Here is an 18032-nt window from a genome sequence, read left to right as displayed (position 1 = left end):
TGAAACTATTTTTTTTCTAGTAACCTCCCACATCCATTACCATTTAATATTAAGGCTTCATAAATTCAGAAACAAAAAATGTAATACAATTGTCATGCAATAAATAAATAACAATAAAGCAGACATAAATTTTTTGGAAGACAGTTTTCTGAAAGGATGTCATAGAGCTATTTCCTATTGCAGAAGACAAACTTCACTTGTGTTCACAGCTGTCTCTAAAATGCTGGATGCCAACTGACCAAGTTCTTTGCACAGTGCTAGAGAAAAAAGTTCTATTTTGAGCATCTAGACTTTGTCACATGAGTCCAGGATTGCGGTTCAATGATTAATTCATACTGAGTGGAAGTGAAAGTGCTTGATACACCAAAACACATTTCATACTGAGACCTGTAACTGGACACTGATATTAGAATGTTGCTCAAAAGAAAACCACCAGAAATGTGAGAAGGAAATCTTGTACTAAATAAAACCATAGTATATTTATTATTGTATCCTTAAGGCCAAAATTCCAAAAGAAAATTTCTATCTGTGACCATGCTTCAAGTGTATCACATAAAGCTTTGATGCCTTGTTTTATGTAATAAATACAAATTCCAGAAAGAAAATGAGTTAGCAAAGTTTTACCCACACAATGTGGTTAAAGTCTTTGCAGTTTAATTTATTTTCATTATTACATCAATCCCATTCTCTGGCATCCTAACATAAAGGTAAAAAAGACTTTGGGTATATTCTCTTCATACAAAGTTTGATTAAATTGTGATTGCTTGCAATGAAATAATATGACATCACCCTGCAAATAATTTCTAGCCATTAACTTATTTTTAAAAGTAGTTGGTATTATTTAAGTTGGCCACAGAAGGAAAAACAACCCAACAACCAACAAACAAAAAAACCCAAGCAAAAAAGAAAAATCACATACACAATACTTTATAATTTTTTCTCCTCTTTTGAAGTTCTTAGACCCTCAAATTTAAAACCGTTCTTGACTGCTGAAACAGCTGCTGGACTTAAGTATATTACTTAGAACCTATTTTTCCTAACTTTTCTGTCCTGAATGTTGATAATGAGTGTCTGAAAAGCAGACACAAAAGAAAGACAGATGTATTAAAAATATGTTTATCAGGGGAACTATTTACATGGCAATAATTATCTTGTCATGTTAGAGTTTTATCTCCGCATCCATTTCTGTTTTGATTTATTAGATTTGGTGCATGAATTATCATATCAATTAAGTGACTACAAAGTTTTCAATTAACAGTTATGCCCAAATGTCATTAATAATGTCAAGGAATTTGCTACATCACTAACCAGATTATTTAAAAAGGAAATAAACTAATGAACTTATCCATTTGCTGGTGTCAATTTAATACACTTGTTTAAGCCCACACAAACCGATACTTTTATTGTTGTAGCTTTTAGAAACTTAACTGCAATGGAGAATTCCATTAGCTAAGTATGGAAATTCATCACAGGAGCTCTACATTTGTGTATGAATGGTGATTCTTCAGGGCACAGTGCCAATGTCACCTGGCCCTCTGCACAACACGTGACAGAATTTTTCTAGCTCAAGCCAGGCTCCAAAGGCAGGCTCCCATAATGGCTTCTATTCCTCCAGCCTTTGGTTTCTATATACACATACAAGCTGTTCCCTCTATTTGTAAATTACTTTCACTTAATTAATGTAATTACAGCTTCAAAGACTCAGACCTTCACCTCACAATTCACCAGCCTCTGTGTGGCTAGCCCAAGTACTTATTCTGGGGAAGCAGATGGTTTGACTCCAAGTATTCACAGGTATTTTTGCTGAAAGAACTCATTGTAAGCTGCACTGCCAACTACCCTTGCATCAGGATGAATCCAAGCATTTCTATATATAGTCCTGCATATTTTATTTTAATTTGCAAACAGACAAGATTATAGTAACACAGCTTGCCTCATCTAACTGGAAATTTGGGGAAAATGGATTAGGAAATAAAACTAAATGTTGCGGGGTTTTAATTCAACAAAACTGCTGCTCTGCATCTCCTGTGGTAATTTGGAAGCATCTATTTTCTGCACTTCTCTATAGGCCAATAAAGAAAGGGAAGGGGGAAACTGTAGAACCAAACTGCATCTCGTGTGAAACATCACAAGAGCAATACATTACAGAGTTGCCTGAAAACTGCAATCTCTATGGATCATTTACTTTCTCTCTTCATCAGTCCTTTTCAATATACTGTTAGTTGCATTAAACCCTGAAAATATGTTGAAAATTAGTAATACAATTCCATGTATCACTGTGCCAACACAAAGCTGTAGTGGAAAGGTTGTGAGAGGATTTACTAAGTACACAAACTGGGCTGGTATTGGCTAATATACAACAATTAAAGAGCAGTCAATGAAAGATTTGACAGCTAATTTATTGTAAACAATTTTTCTTTTTTAATGAATACACTTCTTTTTTTATGGAATACACTTCACTTCCTTTTCATATATAATGTAGAGAGTTAGAAACAGCTAGACAGTGTTTTAATTCTTTGCTACTGTTGAATGATTTTTTGTGGGTTTGGTATTGTTGTTTTGGGATTTTTGTAAAAATACAATAATTTTAATGAAGTACACAGTGAAACTAACATATTGAGCTCACTCTTAAGTTTTGTTAGAAATTCAGGCTGAGTAAATGCAAAATAATGTCATTTTAAACTAATAGCACTATAGCAAAGACTTTATTGAAGTGGTCTTAAAGACTGTCTTTTCACTCTATGGTCTGTTGTCACAGAAAGTAAACATACATGTCACTAGAACTAGGCAAGTATTTTTCTGTTCAGAGTAATTACACTGGACTGAAATTCTCTTACTAATGAATTGTATAACACTGAAAATTGTTCGTACTCAATACATTTGTTAGTTCCCTGTAGGGATTTCTTTTTTGATAAGTCTTACTGTTACCTTTAACTGGAATACATTTGATTAATGCATTTTTTAACACACATTTCTTACTTAATAAAAAAATAATCAAAAAACCCCATACCTTTAAAACCAAATGTTCATGCAGAAAAGCTAGTTTTTGCTTTTTATCTCCTTGAGATAAATCAAGGGAGTTATCTTCAGAGAAGCTAGTAACAATCTTATGCAATCTACCTAGAATCCAACATTAATTTATGTATTGAGAATAGAGACTAGAAATATTTTACATTTTAATATGAACTTATTAACCAGATAGTAAAATTTTAAAAAAATGGTAAAAAAATACCAACTAGACTGAAATTGGCTCTAACTACAGTAGTTTTGAACTGCATTAGTGAAAATGAGTACAGAATTCACAGGACATTTTGTCTTGTACTGCTGACTCTTGGGCAAAACTGCTGGGATAAGAGCAATAGCTAGCAATAACAGTAACAAAATCGGTAGCAATAGCTAACAACAAGTAACAAGAGCTGGAAAGGCAGAAAAGTGAGCATAAATTTTCTGTGTAAATAAAGACCATCAGAGAAGGTATTCTCCTAAAACTGATCAAAAGGATGACCACGTGTCCTAGAGTGACTCCGAAATTTGCCCTAAACTAGGACACCACAATAAACTAAATTAAACAATGCCAAATAAATCACAAAGACATCTTTAAAAAGAGAAGCCAGCTTGAAAAGAAGTGTAAAAGTAGGATGAAAATTTGTAATAGGAGGGATTGATAATGCAATGCAAAGAGCAGTGGCCATCACCAGGTTTTGACATGCCAGAGGTAATCTTGCTGGTTCCACAACCACTGCAGAGACAGACAGAGCGCCACTCCCACTGGATGCTGCCAACAGCCTGCAGCCAACCGCTGGGCTGGCACTTTCGACAGCTGAAAGGAAGGTAAAGCTGGAGCAGCCATGTCTTCCAAACTTGCTTTCTCATAAGGGGGAACATGCTTGTACTCCATATATCCTGTGGGAGCAGTGCATGTGTCTGTCTGGATGGGGAGGCACAGAAACTTTTGGGAGCTACTTACAGAAAGGTGTTTAGAAATTTCTACCTGCTTACTAATGTGCTTTTTTTAAAAAAAATTTGATTCATCTGTAGTATTGATCCTGCATGCCTACTTCACCAGTTGTCCGTTAATTACATGTCATTAATAAATCAGTTAACTGCTTCAATATTGTAAAGGAGCAGTTTTCCCCCTTGGCAATCTATAGGTGGTTAAGATCCCACGTTTGAGAAGAGACTCAAGCAAGTGACAAAACGTACTCACATGGTATGATCGGTCAATGGGCAGTGTTGTTCTTGCTCAGGATAGAGATTTGCTCCTCTTCCGAGCTGCCACTTGAATGTCTTTCTGATAGGTATGGAATAATTTCCTGATATCTGTTCCAAGGCTGGTTGATGCCATCCACACAGGTCTTTTTCTTCAAAGTCACAGACTTCCATAACTTTAGAGATGAACAGTGATTACTTGTGTTTATATAAAAATTGAATATCATTATCTCAAGTCAGAACCCAATAAGCAACATGAAAATAAAAAGGATTCAATTTATAGTGAATATGAATACTGACATGTTACTAACATGCATAGTTTTTTTCCTTACAGATAAAACATGAATTCTACATTTTCTCCTCTATTAGGCAGATTCTAATTTTGGGAATATACCAATTCATTTGCACCTCAGTATCTACCTTCATGTGAGTTCTGACCAGCTTTCAGGTAATTCTAATAATGTGTCATGTAATATACAGGGAAATTCATGTCAAGTTCATCAGTTGAGAGTCTGTGAGCTGCTGTGTGGTCCTGCTCCAGTCCTGTAGACTGATGACATCAGCAAATTGTTGTACATTGTCTACCAAGTCCATGACCATAACTAAAAAAAACACCAAACCAGACTTCAAGTAGTCCTCACAAAATTTGAAAGTTACATTAAAATGCACCTATTTGGTATTGGTATCAAATTCTGTATTGTTGTCTTACTAAATAAATATGTAGCTGCCTTCCAATGAGTTTTTGCTTCCTGAGCAACAAAGGAAGCTCACTACTGACTCTGCTTAGGGAAAGAAACTAATTTTATTTTCCATTTCTGCTGTGAATATTTATTCTCCAGCACATGGTCCAAGTTGAGTCTAGTGACTCTTCAGAACATTGGAACAGATTATTACACTTAAGTTTAAGTGACTGCTGTGAGACTTGTGCAAGGGAAATGAGAATTTATTTTAACCCATAAAGCCATAAAAAATGCTGCATCAGGAAATTACAGTTTGTTGGTAGAAAGTGCCTGATGCCTCCTTACTTGAAGACTAAAAATAGTAGACTAAAGAGACAGTGAGCTCTGATTTAGAGCTTGTTATCCTCACTAAGGAAGTAAACTGCAGCCAGAGTGATCTCATGAGTTGCCCGTATGAAGATTTTTGAAATTTCCTGAGAATGATGACTTGCATTAAATGCTTATTCTCCTTTTCAACTTGCTTTGTAAACATTACATTTAAAGTGCCTCTGAGAAAGATAACACCCTCCTGTGACCATATTTCTGTTACAGTCAGTACATTTTTAAGTCCTTGTCCAGCACTGTCATTTGAGTGATTAATTCCCATCTCAGTGATGGGAGACCTCAGACAGGGCAAATATCTAAAAGTGTTTTCTCCACAGTATTTATCTTGCTTAGAAGGAGATGTTTTGAAAGATAATGCAAACTTTTGAGGGGAGAAATACTCAGAGGGCTCTGTATTTATGCTTCAGGGCAAGATTTCAATGGCTGATGTTTTTTCACACTATAGGAAACTACCCAGTGGTACTTAAACATCAGATTCATTTCTTCCAGTTATACCCACAAAAAAAAATAGATACAGGGAGTGAATGATATTTTTCCTCACTGAGCTCTCAGTCCTGAAAAAGGTGATTGTATTCCCTTCATAGTGTGTAATGAATTCATAGTTTTCATTTTCAGTGACAGTAGTTTTGCTATTGAGGCTGATGAGGTCTCTAAATGCCTGTCCCCCTCATTAACTGGCTTTGGTATAGTGCTGCTTCCAAGTAGTGCTCTTGGAGGCAAAAGGAAGTCATTAACAGCTTCTAAAATGCTACAGTGTGACCTGCTGCAACTCAGAAGCAATCAACAATTGTCTTAGATCTTTATGGGCATCATGTGTGGACCTTGTCCGTTGTCTCCCTTACATTGTTCCCATAAGACTATCAGAGCTTTACGGGCTGGAACTCGATTCTGTGTGGAGTAGGCAGATTTTCACGATTATTGCTGATGCTGAAACAATTTTGTATTAAAAATAAAACCCAACAACCAAACAAGCAAACAAAACCCACACTCATTGAAGTAGGTAAGAAGTGTCCACCCCAAACATGAAACTAGATTTTTTTCTCTCTTCCAGTCTGGACTAGCAAACATTTTAAGAAACTGCATTTAGTTAAAATTGTCATGTATGGTTACCAATCATTAGGGCACTGAGGATTCCTTCCCCTGCCACATTTCAGTAGTCGCTTGAATTGAAATGTTGAGTCTGAATCAGAAGGCAGAAAGTGCATTACATTGCACATATTAAGAGTAAAATATTATTATTTTCCTGGGGGAAAATCACATTAAAATAACATCTAGGTGCTAATACCAAATTGCAGAGAGAGCTGCTAAAGCAATGTGTTTAAGACCCACAAACTAGTAAGGTAGGAAAGAGCGTGATTTGATCCACTCACCACAAGCTGATTCATCAGACTTATCAGAGCAGTCAGGTCTAAAATCACACTTCTGCATCATCTGGATGCAGTGACCAGAGGCTCGACAGACAAACTCCTTCTCCGTGCAGTTGTTCATGGGGAGCGTGGCAGGAACTGAAGTTCCTGAAGTAGTTGTAGAAATAGTGGGCAAGTTTCCTTTGAAAAAGGAGCCAAAAGGATGTTGAGCACCTGGACTAAGGCATTCCAGCTTCATAATGTTTTCTCCCTTTGCCCCTGCCCCGCTTTTCCAGGGTATGGATTTACTGGAATCTTGCCTGGACAGTTGAGTGACTTATATGCTGTTCAGCAGGAGCTGAATTGGAGATTTCCTCAGTGGAAAGCACTCATTTTGTCACACCATCCATACAATATTTGGCACTAGCAGGATCTATATCTCTTGCCAGTCTTTCAAATTTGGATTAACCCAGTGAATAATTTCAAAAAGCTAATGCCAAGACTCACACAGCACTCAGAAAAACTGATTTTCCCTGTGAACCAAGGCTAAGAGATTATTTAGAAGATAATGGGGTTTTTCAACATGTTGATTGCTACAAGCGACTGTGGAAATTACTTTGTAACCTTCTTACCTTATAAACATATCACTGAAAAAATTATTTTCTCATTAGAGAAATTATTCTGAGGTCACCACTTTGTTCCACCACCTCCTTTATATTTCATTCAAACTCATTACCACTTCTTTCAAATCAATTGTCTTTTTTTGTCCTCATATTCTTTACTATGCACTTTTTTCAAGCTTACTCTCCTTTCTTGAAAACCTTTGCTATTATTGTCCATAAAAGGATTTTCCATTATAAAACTCCTTTTTAAAATTTAATAATCTATGAAATTATTAGCTGTAATGCACAATACACCTGAGCAATACACCTGAGTTAATTAAAAAGTACATGTGAAGACTTTTTATATTAAATGTGTCTGGGATAAAAAGGATTATTTTTTTTTTTAATCCCTGAAGGATGGAGCACTAATATTGATAATAAATTACCCATTTCTATTTTGTAGGATAGAAAGCAAGTCTATGGGATTAAATAAATTATTTTCTAGTCAAATAAATGATACTTTCAAAATGTTCTAAAATTCAAACAAAAGACTTAAGGGAGGGAATGTTTTGAAGTAAGAACTCTATGAATTGATAAATTTATTTACAACCCAGAGTAACAGCAAAGAACTTATAGGTTAGGAATTTTTAAATATAAATGCCACATTCAAGCCTCTGTTCCTGATACACTGAAATGGAAGAAGAAATTCTGAATAACCATAAACTTAAAAACACCTGAAAAGAGAGGAGGATCTGATACTTCCTCTATTTTGAGACAATATATTTGCTATACTTTATTAAATACCATTTTGTCCAGAGCAAGCATCACTGAATAGCCTTTGGTTTAGGCATTCAAATGACGTGTTGAAGCATTCAAGATTCAAAAGATTCAACATCTTCAATGTTACTTGTGAGAGATTTTATCCCCAAGCTGTCAAGCCCATCTCTCCCTGCCAGTATTTGGTCACTTAAAGTGTAACAAGAGCAATTGGGCAGTGCTTGATTCTAGTGTGCAGGGACAGGGGAACCCTGCTTCTTCAACCTGATCCAACTTGTATTAAACATGGTGGAATATGTCATAGCTGTTGTCTATTTGCAGACTATGCCCACATTCTTTTTTACTGGTGTTTTTGGTGATATTTTGGTTTGTTTTTGTTGTTGTTGCTGGTTTTTGGTTGGGGTTTTTTTGTTGCTTTTTTAGTGGGTTTTTTTTTTTGTGGTTTTTTTTTGTTTGGAATATTTTGATGGCATGGAGGAGATAAATTAAGACAGGACCCTGGACAGTCTCAAAAATTGCTCTCAATTTAAAAAATATACAGAACACAAATCCTGATTCCTGTCTACCATTATACTTGAGTAGTTTCATTTTCTTTCCACATACAATGAGGGCTTTTTTTCTTAGTTATGAACTTTGAAACTCTGACCCTCTATGCTTTCCAATTTATTTTCTATTTTTAAATTTTTCTTCATAATTAATTTGAAAATATTTAGGGATTTTCTGATTAGCTCTTTTAAAATTTTCTTCCCTGAATATAAGGCACAAACCATTAACTGAGTATTTACAAAAAGCCTTCATATCCAAAACATTATAATAACTGCTTCACCCTGTATAAATATGTATAAACACTAGATAAGTATTTGCAAAAGAAATACTATACACATTGGATATTCCTCATAGAACGAATTATATCTATAAGGAATTTTTGGAGTAGCAGAACAAAATGCATCTGCACTAGGGTGTTTTAGAGCAAGTGCTAGGATACTAATATTCAGACACTGCCTGAGTTGTTTGGTGCTCTACAGCCCTGTCATGAATTTACAGCAACTGTCACACCATGTATAACCCTTCAATGCCTGCTGCAGCCCTCTTAAAATCTCTTCTGTGGTGAACTCCAGGTCCTGAGTCTGGTGTCTTAAAGTACATGTATTTTGGAATATAATATTTTACAATTCTGTAGAGATTGTTCTGCCCTTTGTAACAATGTCTTTTGACAACAGGTTGCTCTATCACCTGAATTGTTTGTGTGTTGTCACGTGGGAGCAATTGGCACAGTAAGTAAATTAAGAAATATTAGGGGGAGGTGGAAAACTGTATCAAAATGAATTGGCTGAATGAAAGTTCAGTTCATTTACACACAGCTAAGTTTCTTTTACCCTCTTGGAATCAAGATCTAAAAGAGTATGGAAGCTGCACACTTCTCACTGAGGATCTCTTTTGGACCTTACATGCACAGCAGGAACTGTTTTGTGCTGATGCCTGGATATGGGGATCTGAGAAGCAGAGAAACAAGTCTGCATTTCCTGAGTCACAGTTTAACCTGGTTTTTAGTTTTCTAGTAGCAATATTTACAAATGACAGCAACAAATCAGCTCACAGCTTGGAGATGTGTGTTTCAACTCTTACCATTGTAAAGAGCACAGCCCAGAAAAGACACGTCATCGAGTCCAATGTCCCCAGTGAAGCCATCTCCTACAATGCCTTTCACCAAAATCTAGGAAAACAAGAATTATAAAAGCATTTTTCAGTGTACAGTAGACTTCCACTTCTCATTACATATTTCTTTTGAATTGATAGAAGAGTCATTTGCCATGTTTCACACTTAAAATGAGATTAAATTTATTCTGGGGGATATAGTCTATTTAATGACAATTTACAAAAGAGACTAATTATTATCAGCTTTCACTGGTGGTCACATTAATCATAGTGAACCATAACAGAATGGTTGGCTTCACAATGGTGTAAATTCACTAAAACATCACTGTGATGTAAAATGATGGCAAGACATTATCATAAATGTCATATTATGATTACCTCCTTTGGTACTTACTGCAATAACATTAATCATGCTTAAATAGAGTACCATTCATTTAAAAAAAATTATAGACTTTTATACAAATTTCAGTATGATGAAAACAATTAGGCAGGTAAGAAATGAGCTATGGAACCTTTTAAAGAAAAATATTCTACTGTTTCATTAGACTTGTCAATGGTGTATTTGTTTCATTATTATCTACTGCCAGGGAATAGGAGGAGTTGGTGTTTGTGAAATACTCTCTGGAAGACTAAATAACCTCCTCTCTTCTCTTTGTTGCTGAGTGATAAATATCCAGCAGATGATTAGTGAAAGGTTTGATAAGATTCTTCTTAGTTTAACTAAATAATAAATCCCTATTTATAAAAAAAATGTATTTTTTCCTCACTTCAGTAAGAAATTCCTACACATGAATGAAGTATAAATAGTGTCAAAACCACGACAGTTCTGCTTCAGAGTACTGTTTGTTCTACTATTTTTGTTGTAATTTATATATGTGCAATTTTATTTGTGAAGAAAGGTTATATTCAACAAGAACCATTTTTCATATGATATGTACATAGAGCTTTTAAACATTACACTTTAAATTTATTACCCTGTAACAGGAGGGAAAAATACTTAAAAGATGCAAGGAATGGCCTTAACCCTGTAAAAGTAAAAGAATAATATCAGTCTAAATATGTTAACACTGACAAATTTGTTTCTGCTATTCTGAAGTTGCATGTGAATTGTAGATTTATTATTGATGTTGACATCACCAGAGGAAATAAAAACGATCCCACTTCATTTATATATTATGTCCATTAGACAAAACAAATGAGTATGCTAAAAGAAGACAGGTATATGTCCCTTACTATGGATGTGCTCCAGATGGGCCATTTTAGCACAAAATATATTTCATGTGAATGACAGCAATAAATTACAGCATTGTTTTTATTGCTCTCACAGCAGTATAGGATTCCTCTTTTTCCCTCAGGATACCCAAAAACCATTCTTTATAATATTACTCCAGGCTTTTGGGTTTTTTAGATTACAATTGGAACAATACTACAGTATTGGTACCAATAGAAATAAAATGTCTAGAAACGGGAAACAGAAGAAACCAAAACATCTACTGTTTGAAAATGCCCCACAAGGAAATTTATTATTCCAAAATTATTAATCTTCTTCCACTGTAATTTTGACTGGCAAACACACAGCAGTTTAAATGTAATTTTCATTTTTTTTTCAAAGTATAAATGATTATCTACTTGCAATTAATTACTTATTAATTAGCTCAAATTCAGAAAAAGAGGCAGCAAGTTTAGTTACACAGCTATTACTAAGATAAACCCAAATACCCTCACAACTACATTAATTTTCCATGGGATTGGATTATGCACCTGTGGATGTCCCTGATGGATGATCAAGGAGCTTCAGTCCCCAAATCTGCTTGTGCCCATGCCCCCAGTCCTGACATACACATGGGCTGAGGACATCTTTATATAACATCTTCCACCAATGTTTAAGCAGGAAAATGTTTTTAAAGAGATTAAAAATAGCCAAAGTTAGAAGTGACAGGATGCAATTCTCTAGGGGGAATTGAATTCAGAATGCTCTTATACCGATTACCATTATGATTGTGTAGCTTAAAATCTCCCCACTCCCATTATTTTTTTACATTTATCTGTGCACTTGGGGAGTCTGATACTTTGACTTACAGCAGGAACTCATTAGCAACACACAAAATGTAATAGTGGCATAGGTATACACTTAAAACTGAAAATAAGTCCAGTTTATGAGTTTAGAGCCTCAATGCTGAGCATAGTCTCTGTGCAGCTGTGGTTAAACTTTGACCATTTAAATTAATTTGCCAGATTTATTTCTGCAAACTTTATAAGATATTATTAAGCAATCTCTAGGAAATTCATCTGCTGTGAAACTCATTTCACATCACATTTATTACTTGAATGAGAATAAATAGTTCCCAATTTCATGTTTTCAGAAGTCTAAGATCCAGACTCAATGAAATCTATAAAGGTATCAAAAGGTATTTGACATAAAGAAAAGAGGGGAAAATACCTAATTCCGTGAAAGCAAGCTGTATCAGAATGACACTCTGTATACATAAAAGGAAAGATCCCTTAAGATTTTGGACAAAATAGGCTTTTGAAGAGTGAAGTGACAAATGTTAATAGAGGAATTACAATGGGTAATATTGTTCTGTACAAATGCTTAATTTTTACAGTAATGCTCACTTCTGTCAGTAGCCAATTCTCACTGAAGGTTACCAAAGTAAAATCTTTATTTCTATACAAGCATAGTTTAAAATAGAATGGAATTAATTTCAAAAACTGTGGCATATTCAAAATTCTGAGGGTTTCTGAATGTCTAGGAAATAGTGGTATTTGTTCTAATGTATTTAACTTGTAATTTAGACAAACAGTAACTCGGGTTTGTCACAAGAGCAGTCAATTTTGTTACTTAGTGATTTTATTTCTAGTTAGAGCATGGTAATTTAGATTAGGTTTCTACAAAGATTTCTGGCAAGAAATCACGTGCTTTAGTTTGAATAGGAAAGAACGGCCACACAAATAACTGACAAAACACTTTTTAATAAAAACCTTCTGTTGTAACTTTGTGAAAGCAAATCAATGCACATTTCACTACATATTTTTGAAGTAAACTACCCCTATGTTTTAATGCTTGCGATGAATAAAGAAAATTGCATAATAATGTATAATAACTTTTCATCCAAAAAGCAACAAATTCCTTATGAGGTGATGGAACTTTGTAATTACAAAGGACAAGCCAGAGAATGAAGGTTCAAAGCTTCCTTTTTTGTTAAAATATTTTCATCCAATGATTATGTCACAAGTCATGTCATAAGTCTTCACTGTAGAATGATTTTATCAAGAATGCATGAACATATTCCTATAGTATTTTCTTAAGAAGCACATCAAAAGGTAAACTATTTTCCAAGAAAATACAATTTTTTCAGGAAAAAATGTATTTTAAAAATACTGATAAATTTAGATTTGATTTTGAATTTTTGAGTAGTTCTTAATTCACATAAAATAAGATACTGACTGCTTTGATGAGTCCAAACATGGTAATTTATTCCTCCTTGGCTTTGTTTCTGTGCTTCCTTAGCTGCCATCAAAGGAGCAGGCACTGTGGATGTGAGATTATTGCACCAGTCTCTCCTCTAGATGTCCTCTAGTTGTATTATGTTTACATGGCACTCAACTGTTCCTCTGTACCTTCTACAAAATGGTTTGTCTCAGGAAAAAAAAGGATGTGTGGGTTGTCACAGTCTGTTCCAGCTTTCCCTCTCTTGTGGGGAATGAGGTAGGCAATCAGAGCTGTTACATGCTGCGTGGAACCCTTCTAACCCCAAAAACAAGCACAAGTGGAGACCTGCCATCAGCTTCTGGAAAGATTATCAGCACTGGGTCACCACATAATTGTAATTATTCCCACTGAAAAGCTCAAGATCACACTACCCTTCTTCAAAGCTCATCAACCCCTTTCTTTCGTGACCATTGAAAATGCTTTAGAAATTAATGCCTCAAGACTTTGAAGTTGAAATGAAGTCCTTTTAAACAGTTGTCCAAATGAATTGTTACCAGCATTCTTAAGGTTAAACACATCAAATATGAAAAATCTTGTGTCAAATATTTGATGTTTTACAGTGCTTGGTTTTACAAGATAGTGAAAAACACTAGTTCTAGTTCAGTAAAGCACTTTATCACACTTCACTATAAGCTTGTGAACCCTCATGCTGATTTATGATGTTTTTCACAGCATTTCTCTAAAGTGCAGGGATGAATCACATTTCTACCCTGTTTTAGACTATTCAGTGATATTGGTGGGATTAATAACTACATATTCTGGGAGTCTTTACTTTCCTATATTAAGGCCACAAAACTTCATTCAAGAGAAAAGATTCTGTTGTCACTCTGTAATATTAGCACTGGAAGAATTATTGCAGAAGTACTATATTGTCAGTGCCTAAACATTTCTGAGATTCTAGGTTTATAAAACAACATATTTAGCCTGTTGACTTGGAAAACATCTACATAGAAATTATAATTTTGAAACTATATTTAAACCACCTAAAGTTCATGGTTAGTTTTGACTTAATCTACAAGGATATACAAAGTCTGCTTTCCTTTCTCCCACAGTTTCCCTCAGATTTTATATGTAAAAAGTAAAACAAACAAACCAACAGGATTCTGGCTGAATTACTGCATCAGATACCTGGGATTTATGGTCCTGAAAGGAGTATCCCACATTGACCAGGATGACTTGTTATGACTTTACTTCTGTTCCTCCCTTTTTTACAGTACAGCATATCAAAATATAAAGGCTGCAGAAAGACATCTTCACATCTCTGTCTAGGGAAGCCTGAACTGGGCTGAATGGACAGACTTTTATCTGATCTATGCAGCACAGATTGCTAAGGCAATTCTTCCATGCTGAGATAAGGAGCATCCTAAGAGGAGACGCTCACTGCTTTCTTTTCAGTGTTTGTGAAAACATTTGTGGTTATAAACAGTGAATTATCTGTTCAGCAGCAAATGCTAGTGAGAAAAGGCATCACTATTAGACCTCCTGCCTAAAAATGTGGACCTGTCCTGACACAAAGGATTTTTTCTGACTTCATAATACAGAATTGCTGCTCCTACATCCATGCATATGGCCTTAATCTCCCAAAGTAAGAAAACACTAATAAAGAGATATCACCAGAACATGTGGGTTGACATGAAATCCTGTCTTCATTACAATTAATGAGAGTTTTGATATATACTTCAGTGGGAATAGATTTCTACACTGTTTCCTAATTCCGCTATAAGCATACTCAATAAACAGAAAGATTATAAAAATATTTTTAAAACTCTCTGCTTGATATAAAGCTCAGCACTACAGAAAGAAATTTAATTAAATCTTCATCAAAATACAGCTTTCCTGTGATCTCCCTGTTATATTTTCAAAGATGATTTCTAGATCCACTTAAGCCATGAGATAAAAGTGGCTAACTTTTTCCTTCTTGAAAAGTTATTCAAGTCTCATTTTCCTGTTCAGCAGCTGTTGATAAGTAATATAGTAATATCAACATGAAATGTGAAACAGTACTCTTAATTTTCAGGACAACAAAACTCCTATATTATATGATGCCCCTACACAGTTTCTCAGTGGGCTGAGAGTTCTGAAAGATGGTGAAACCTTTTCATTACTTCAGGTTTTCCATATTTAAAACATGGGCAGAACTTGACACTGCAGTAGTGAATAGAAGAGCTGTATTTACTTTAAGTGATTTCTTTTGAGCAGCCTGCATGTAAATAGGGAAAAATAAGGTAAAAAACACTCATCCTGGCCCCCTTGTTCTCTCCCCTCTCAAGAAAAAACAAATTGCAAGGAAATGACAGACATGAAATTAAGAATATCATTTTCACTGGAAAAGGCATTATTAAAGATAGATTAGATATTATTATTCTTTGTCCCTTTTGTGCACTTGTTGTGACTTGATGACATCATGACAAGTCTTCCACAGTACATCAATAAAATGATAGCACAAAGAATAAATTATTTCTATTGTTACAGTGGTTTATCTTTTAAGTATTCTGATAGCACTGAACAAAAGGCCACTATCTTTCCCAAAGACCTGAACTAAGCCCATGAAATTTTCTCCGAAGGTTTGTACAATGTATTTTCCTGATTTCTTATGTGATTTCCTTGTTTCCACAGTTTTCTATGTTCTGACATCCATTTATCAAAAATGACAAAACCATTGTTTAGGAATGATTTTTTAGAAAACTCACACTTCTTATTTTTCAAATGCATCATACCACCACACACATTTTCAGTATGAAAATTCACTTCACAGTATTTCACTTCATGTTGTAGGTACTCAATAGTCTCCACTAGCAACACAAAGTTCACCACCAACCACAAAGTTTTAAGGTTATTTTTCACCCCTTCCCACAAGTGCCTCGGTTCCCACAGTCCACTCTATGTGTATATTGTTTCCGACCTAGATTGTGGACTAGTTAGGAAACCTGAGCATAATTGTCCAAACCAGAGCCTGTACAAGTTCTGCATGAAGTATGAACATGAGATTAACATGAGACACGTCACCTCTTGTTCCTGGCCCTCTACAGCCCCTTGAGGCTGGTCGTGAGGATGGGACGTGGTGGAGGGCTTAGGACCTCCAAGTGCAAGAAGTAGAGCTGCCATACCAAAAGACATTGACACTTCAACAGGACAGACTTGGACTAATCCACATTTGGCCTGACAGAGCAATCTCTGTCACAGCTCAGATGCCCTGAAAACATCTCTGCGCATCACATGTGCCAGGACACATTCTAAAAAGGCATGAGTGTTAAATACAAGACAGCAACATTTTGGGGTTTGGGTATGTGCTTATTGATTTTGGTTGGTTGGTTGGTTTTTTCTTTTTTTGGTTTAAATAATTTGCAGGATTGTGTAGGCTTTGCTCTAGGCTTCACAAAGTGAGGCCAGCCAGGCAAGGCAGGTGGTTCTGCTGCTCTGCTCCACACTGGTGAGCCCACACGTGGAGTACTGCATCCAGCTCTGGATTCCCCAGCACAAGAAACTGTAAGAGTTGGTCTACAGGAGTGACACAAGAACTGGTCAGAGCACTGGAACCTCTCTCCTATTAAGACAGTATGAAAGATTTGAATTTACAGGAAGGAATGATCTGTGGAGACCTCATGACAACATTTCAATACTTAAAGCTGGCTCATAAGAAAGATAGAGGGAGACTTTTGTCTGAAACTTATGCTGAGAGGACAAAGGACAATGATTTTGAATGAGAAGAGATTTAGATTGGACATGAAGAAAGACATATTTTACATCATTGTAAGTAGTGTGCTGGTCAGGTTGGATGAGAATTTAAGCAACTTTTATGTGGTACAAGATGTCTCTTCCCATTCCAGAACATTCAGATATTTAAAGGTCTGTATTAGCCAATTAATTAAAACTTGCTCCAGAGCCAACTGCATACAAAGCTGTGTAGGTCTTCCTGAAACCACAGGCTGTACAATGCATCACTGAAAACAAAATGAGAATGATGATTGTAAACAGATCAGAAACCAACAGCACAGTGTAAATGTAAAAACCACAAGGTATTGTGCAATATGCAAAGAGGTATCAGCGATGAAAGAAGCCAATGCACAGAACAGAAACACAGAATAGTCAGAAAAAGCTCTACTGAGATGCAGCAAATATGTCTGGATATCCATTTATTTGAAGTAGTATTGGAGGAGTAAGGAGCAACAAAAACAAATGGTAACATTTAAAGGACAAGGATAAAATAAGGAAAATAAAAAAAGAATTCCTGAATACTAATCCCAGCAGATTGCTAGGGGAAGTACAAAGGATAAGAGTAGAAGGAAGATGGGGAATGATAAATTGAAAATTGAAACTGAAGCTGGTTTTTTTTGAGTGGAAAATCATGCTGTCTAAATCTTTGTGTGGAAATTGCTAGCAGGGAATGGATCAAAAGCAATAACATAAAAATGATCACAGGTGAGTATTAGACATATAATAAATGTCTTAGAGCCAAGTCCTTGATAAGTCCAGGGCTGCTTCAACACCAGATTTTAATGAAAAATATGTGTCTGACCAACTAGACATTAACAAACTCCTACTGGTATGTCAAAGCACGCTGAAATGAGGCCCTGAAGAAGGAAGCAAGTAGGCAATCAAATCAAGGCAGAAGGCTAACAGCACTTGACAATAATAAACCTGGTTGAATAAGGGCAAAAGTGACTGCAGAAAATCTGAAATTACAGCTAGAATATCAAAAGGAGTGAGCCTCCCAATGCAGCAAAAGCTCTGAGCAGCACAGTGCCTGGCAGCACGAGCACAGATGGGTGGTGGCGAGGTCAGCTCTCCAGCCAGCTCAGTGTGTGTCTCCCCATGGATTGCACCATCCACAGCACTGCACATCCTGGCATGCACTGGTTCCACCCATGCTCTTAGCAGGGTATGC

General features: G+C 35.7%; 1 protein-coding gene across 2 annotated transcripts in view; it reads right to left on the bottom strand.

Moving 5' to 3' along the window:
* MALRD1 (MAM and LDL receptor class A domain containing 1) overlaps window positions 1-18032 on the bottom strand; it is a 246864-nt gene that overhangs the window by 158349 nt on the left and 70483 nt on the right. For both annotated transcript variants that reach the window (XM_086859185.1, XM_023920197.2), the window contains exons 19-21: window positions 9625-9712; window positions 6644-6820; window positions 4208-4385 (exon numbers count right to left, since the gene is read on the bottom strand). In XM_086859185.1, coding sequence (XP_086715311.1) covers window positions 4208-4385; window positions 6644-6820; window positions 9625-9712 — 443 coding nt within the window. The remainder of the gene's footprint in view (window positions 1-4207; window positions 4386-6643; window positions 6821-9624; window positions 9713-18032) is intronic.

This window comes from Cyanistes caeruleus, chromosome 1 (assembly GCF_971803275.1).
Source record: "Cyanistes caeruleus chromosome 1, bCyaCae1.hap1.1, whole genome shotgun sequence".
NCBI lineage: Eukaryota > Metazoa > Chordata > Aves > Passeriformes > Paridae > Cyanistes > Cyanistes caeruleus.
The sequence above is the reverse complement of the archived record's forward strand: the minus strand, read 5'-3'. Positions and strand labels throughout refer to the sequence as shown.